The sequence below is a fragment of the Scomber japonicus genome, chromosome 6 (assembly GCF_027409825.1).
Source record: "Scomber japonicus isolate fScoJap1 chromosome 6, fScoJap1.pri, whole genome shotgun sequence".
NCBI classification, from domain to species: domain Eukaryota; kingdom Metazoa; phylum Chordata; class Actinopteri; order Scombriformes; family Scombridae; genus Scomber; species Scomber japonicus.
In genome coordinates, this window is record NC_070583.1 from 19903228 (window position 1) to 19909575 (window position 6348).

At 37.1% G+C, this 6348-nt stretch overlaps 1 protein-coding gene across 2 annotated transcripts in view; it reads right to left on the reverse strand.

Moving 5' to 3' along the window:
• LOC128360233 (probable asparagine--tRNA ligase, mitochondrial) overlaps window positions 1–1937 on the reverse strand; it is a 39865-nt gene extending 37928 nt beyond the window's left edge. For both annotated transcript variants that reach the window (XM_053320622.1, XM_053320623.1), the window contains exons 1-4: window positions 1640–1937; window positions 498–607; window positions 294–414; window positions 7–147 (exon numbers count right to left, since the gene is read on the reverse strand). In XM_053320622.1, the coding sequence (XP_053176597.1) occupies window positions 7–147; window positions 294–414; window positions 498–607; window positions 1640–1798 (531 nt within the window). In that variant the 5' untranslated portion in view covers window positions 1799–1937. The remainder of the gene's footprint in view (window positions 1–6; window positions 148–293; window positions 415–497; window positions 608–1639) is intronic.
• Window positions 1938–6348: the final 4411 nt, after the last annotated feature.

The following is a 6348-nucleotide window of genomic DNA, read 5'->3' on the forward strand; positions in this document are numbered from 1 at the left end:
TCTCACCTTGAAATATGAGTGAATTGCTGAAGTGGCCTCACTTCGTATTCTCAACAGGGAACTAAAGACATTTGTCCTGCACCTGAGATGAGGAAACTGGCGAATATATTCAAGCCCATGTCTCTCTTTGATCTTAAACGGGAAGTCCTGGAATAAAAACAACAATAACTGATAAGAACCTTACTTTTCCTATACAACAACAACATAAAAGGTTATAACATAGCTGTGATATAATTTGAGCACAGTGATTATTGTAAGCAAAATGGGATGTTTAAGGTGACTATTGTCCTTACCACAGGGTTACATTCTCCAATTACATGGATTTGTTCTGCCTGCAGTTCAACCGTCTGTTTTTGATGTGGGCTTTTCTTAAGGGTTCCCGTGACTTCAACAGCACTACCAAATGTGAGTAAGCTTCATTTAAGGGGGGAAAAAAGAATAGTTAACAAAGTGTGTGTCAGTAATACTTTCATACCAAATGCAAGTGAAGTCCTTACGGGTCATTCAGCTCTGAAGTGGCGACAATTTGTAATGACTGCAAGGAGCTCCCATCATTCACGTTCAGAAATAGATTGGCCTTCTGAGGTCTGACAGAACGAACCCAACCCTACGAGAGAGAGAGAGAGAGAGAGAGAGAGAGAGAGAGAGAGAGAGAGAGAGAGAGAGAGAGAGAGAGAAATCAAAGTATACTTAACAGTCACTGGGAAAACAGAAAAAATGTCAGAAGAGATGCACCAGTACCAACACTGATCGAATATCAGTCTGATACTGACTCAAATAGCTGGATTGGATATCAGTGACAATGGGCCGATCTGGAATCGGATACCATTATTTTATTAAATTGTTCATATCTACACGCCCTTCCGCACTCTCAGATACTCTCCTGCCATCCAGCTCTTTGCTCCATCTGCCAATTTAACTACCATGGGGTCAAGAGCCTTCAGCCGATCTGCCCCCTCCTTTATTGAACTTCCGGCCACCAGACATTTGCACTTCTGACTTTGTGATCACATTCGTATTCATCTAATGTACTAATTTCTACTTTAGTGTTAGCTGACTTTATGATGTTTGATGCACTGTAAGGTGTCATTCAGTGCTTGCTTTGAAAGAGGCCTATAAATAAAAGGTATTATTATAATATAATATATAATAAGAATTCAGTGAATGTCCATCGGCAGTCGCCGCCCCCCCCCCCCCCCCGGGAGCCAAAACGCATGCTAACGTGCCCGCTTGGGAGCCAGAACGTGTGCTAAGGTGCCCTCCTGGTTTGCTAAACACATGAAACTGCCCTCTTGGGTGGCAAAAGCACACACTAAAGTGCCCTCTTCAGTGGCGAGAACGTGCTGTATGTGCCCTTTTTTTCTTTTTGCCCCTGCCCTTCAAAAAGTCTGTGCACACCACTGCCTTTGGTAGCAGATGATAGCAGGAATTCAGGCTTGTTAAGTGATGTGCTGGGACTCAGTTATAGTCATTTATCCTAAAAAGCAAGTACATGATAGGAAGGTTTAAGGTTTTAATAAAGTAATGAGCTGATTTGTGAAGTCATTTCTCAAAAATGAAATATAGTAGTCTGCATGTTTGATTTGTTGTTACTTGCACAATTCGGCATACATAAGCAGAAAACAGGCGTACACGTTACCTGTACTTTGATATGTGCTCCCAGTTCAGCACCTGAGATTGCTTCGGACACTCTTAGTTTGGTTGGTGTCTTCTTACAATAATGTCGAGTACATAATATTCCCCGAGACACTGATCTGGTTGATGCAACACAAAGCGTTTTAACTACAGCCTGAAACATCGTGACAAATGATCCACCTTACACAAAACCGGCTAAAAGCACATGTTGAGACAACTTGATGATACAAATAACAACACATTTAATGCTGGTTTTATGCTCTATCTCGTTTTGCTTTCAGTTGACTTTCACGTTGTGTCAGTTGTCTGAACACCATCACTTCCTGATTGGATCTTTCACCATTGGTCCAATCCAGCCATGTGAATTACGGGCAGCCAATCAGATATCGGTTTATCACAGTGGTCCTTTTCATGCTCAAGGGAAATGTAGTTTTATTTAAAAAAGTTCGAAATGCTGCGGAAGTTCAGAGCTGGGCTGTAATATCGTTATTATTATGATGATTATTATTATTATTACTATGTATATTATTAATATTCAGTGTTGAATGATAAAATGTGTCATTAAATTAAAAAATCTTGATGATTACAAAGAGGGTTGCATCTGAAGTCAGACCCCTAAGATTTTGTTCAGAGGAGGGTTTTTTCCTGATTTTTAAATATTTAACATGTTGAATACTGAATACATATATTGCCCATGCCAGACTTTTTTCATGAACAATTTAAATCGAGAGATAAATGTTGCTTCATAAGAAATGATGTTGCTTATAAATCATGACAGTATCCATTAAAAACAGCTGAACTTAGATTTTGGTTTATCCTAACAGCTGAAAACATTTGTTAGAAAAGTAACAAAAAGGTAATCAAATGTAATAAGTTACATGACTTTGATTAAGTAGTTGAAATAGTTACATTACAGAATACAGTAACTAGTAACCTGTAACCCTATTACAATTACAAAGTAACCTTATGTTTTATGACATGGATATTGATTTTTTTTATTCATATTATTATTCATTATTAGAATGAATAAGGAAAGAGAAGTATACAAAGTCAGCATTAAAAAAAAGAAAATCTAATCAACTATAGCTTGCTGTTTTAGAGAAGGAGAAACAAATCATACAGTATTTGCAGTTTTGAAGTAGATTTCGTAACTCAAATTTTACCTTTTGACTGAATATTCACACTCATAATCATAATCATAATCATAACTTTATTTGTATAGCACCTTTCATGTAAGAAGCTAGTTAGAGGCTAAAGAATACAGCTGTGGGTCTGTTCTCTGCTCTCCAACAAACATTTAGCCTAATATTTTAAGGTCCCCATTGCTTTCTATCAACAGTAAGTATGAAGTGATAAATAGCTGTAAGGCAATTAGTGTTTCTTCATGTATACTCTTAACCATATTCAGGAAGCATGTCTGGTCAAAGTTATCAAAATGTATTTTCTCCTTTTGTACACATGGATAAAAACATAATAATTATTGCTAAGAACTATATGTTCATATCATCAGATTTTCTCTGGTCTATTTTGTTTGATGGTCTAAATTTAAATACTAATTCTAAATGGGTCTGGAAATCAAAATTCATATGAAAATGCCACATTTTCTCAAATTCCTGGGGCCTCCCTTTGATGTTATAATAAGATATATCAAGCGTCAAATACCCTGAAAGCCCAAACTACCACTGTGGAGAAGTGGGCAAAACAGCGGATTTCCAGTGGATAGCAATTACTTCCTAGCTACCAATTGTGCATGCTTTATAATGTAAACTTCAAAAGCCATGTTTCATACCTAATAAGCAGTGGCTGGAAATCAATTATATGTCAAGGTGCATGTAAAAGGATAAAATATCAAAAACAGATTTACAAAATGTGGTATGGAGATCAGCAGGCATAGTTCATTTCTACATACAGTAGGAATTTTAATATATTTTTTAGTTGTAAAGAGTAACACATGTGGGGTGATTCATGGTGTGATGAAGCAAGCAGCACAGCTATCATAACTACATGTGAATCAATCTTGCCTGATGTATATGCTGTCAGTGTGAGGTCCATTTGTGTGTAAACCTCGTTAATTCAATACCCAGAATGACACTGGGTCTATTCCCACCATTTGCTGCTGGAGTAAATCAGACCATGCCACCAATGTAATAAGATGCCATAGACAATTACTCACCTGGTCTCGCCTGTCAGCTCTGGAGCCCCTGGTCTGGGTCTGGCAGCAAACACAGAGCTGGGTGTCTCCACCTCCGGCTGCTTATGACACATCATCATTAAACCCAACATGATGCATTTGAAAAGTCAGCAGGGTCATTGATATTAATTATTTTCAGCATGGATGAAGCAATTATACACATGGTCTCTTCTTAAAAGGGAACAGAACAATTCTATTTTGTGATTTGTTGACAGGCAGTGCAAAACACAATGGGACCAATGTGAAGGTCATGTAGGTTTGTATCAATATGTTTCTTTATCTTTAGAGCAAAGTTTACATGTGGTGATAATCAGACCTATTTGAGCCAGTTATCATGAGGAGAATTTGTCAGGAAACAACCAATAATAATAATAATAATAATAATAATAATAATTATGATAATAATGATAATAATAATAATAAAATTAATGATACTACTACTACTACTTCTAACAATAACAATAACAATAATAATAATAATAATGATAATAACAACAATAATAATAATAATGATACTACTACTACTCCTCATACTATTACTAGTACTACTATTGCTTATAATAATAATGATAATACTAATAATAATGATACTACTACTACGCCTCCTACTACTACTACTGCTACTAGTACTACTACTAATAATAATATCCATTCTTTCCAGGAAATGTATTAAAATGAATCTTATCTAAGAGTAACATAGGCTACTGCTGAGTTCTGCTGTGTGTCATCATCTGCAGTATCTCACTCTAACACTAGGTAGTGCTGTAGCTCTATGAGACTTTAACCTCCTTCCAAATTCCCACCTACTGTAGATTTATTAATTTACCCCTGAGTTTCGACCAATATATTATTCATTTGCAGCTCCAAGGTCTACTGAAATGGAAACAAGCTGGCATTGTTATGTTCTCTCTGCACTTCTATCAAGAACAATGCAAAGGACCCGCTGGCTTTCATTGGCAGCAGATAGTCCGGCACATCAGTGAAATCAGGTTACATCAAGGAACTGTGTTCGACACATCAGTAGGAACAGCAAGGTTGAGATACCCCTAGTGTTTAGCTATGACTTGATATGTAATTTCCCTTTTTTTGCAGGCTTGACATATTCCGTGACAACTTACACGTGGGAGAGATGCTTGATGGCATGTCACAAGTATTTATATTTCCACAGGCACATATCTTCCCACACAGACCACAAGGCAATATATGCATGAAACCAGGTGAAATCAGTATGCTCTTCTGTCTGTGCAATTTTTTTTTTTTTTTTTTTTGCACAACTAAGAAAAACACCCCAAAGTAGAGTGTTATCCTCTTTAAACTTGACACATACTTAATCAAAAAGTGAAGTCAAATGCTTCTTCTAATGGGTGATTCATAGCTGTCTGTTCATGGAGCCTACCCAGGTAGAGGAGTTGTTTGGCAGTGGCCTGACAACCTTATTTGGGCTTAACAACTTGTTAAAATCAATACACGATTAGTCAGCAAAACAAAGGATTGTGCTGTAAAAGCTTGGATCTCAGGAGGATCACTGAACTTAAAGGGCAAGTACATCCTCAGCTCTCAGCAGGCCTGCCTGTCCAGTGACTGCAGCACTGTATCGACAGCATCTCCTGCCCCTTCTACGAGCCTTTATCAGCTCCTACACATTTTCTGCATTCTTAAAAGGAAAGGGACATTGATTTTATGTAACATGGCTCGTTAAGTGCTGATTAGACCATTATAGTGATGTGATTTCAGGGAATGGGTTATGTGACAGGCGGCCAAACACAAATCAAAAGGAACTAACAACCATTACTGAAAGAGATTTGGGCTGTTGCACTGCTTCACCTATGAGTCTCCAGTTGCTACCAGAACGCTGTGTTTGTGTCGTTATATATCTAATGGACCAGCTTCTGAATTCTGCATTGTTGAGAAGCTCCCCCATTAAGGGTACTCAAGACTTTGAGTGTTTGGAAATGATGATGTTCAGCCATCACGAGGTAATAACTTTAATATATTTGTGAAATCAAGTCAAATCAGAGTGTATTTGTGCTATAGTGCTGAAATAAATATTCGGTTAATTAAACTGGCAATAGAAAATTAATAGTCAACAATTTTGACAATGTGTTGCTGAAGTAAAAATGTTAAACAGATGCTGTTTCTCAAATGTGTGAATTTACTGTTTCATATCATAGCAAACTAACTAAAATACAGCATTTAAGTATTGGGGTGTCAGTAAACAAAGCAAGACATGTTCACTATGGGTCCTGGAAAAATTTGATTTGCATACATCACAATTTGTATTTATCTTTGTGTGTTTTTCCCTTGTGAGCAAATTTCCAGTTTTTCCTGATCTTGCTTTTGAAGACCAATCATTAACTGGCTTAACAATAAAGTTCTACAAAGTGAGCTTGTTATTCTAAAATGTCCTATTGGTCTATTAAATCTGTAAAGTTATCAAAATGAGCTCTTGCACTTCTGAAATAAGCTAATTAGTAGCTAATTCTCAGTCCAACTTGACAGGTTCCTGTGGAACTGAGGAGGAT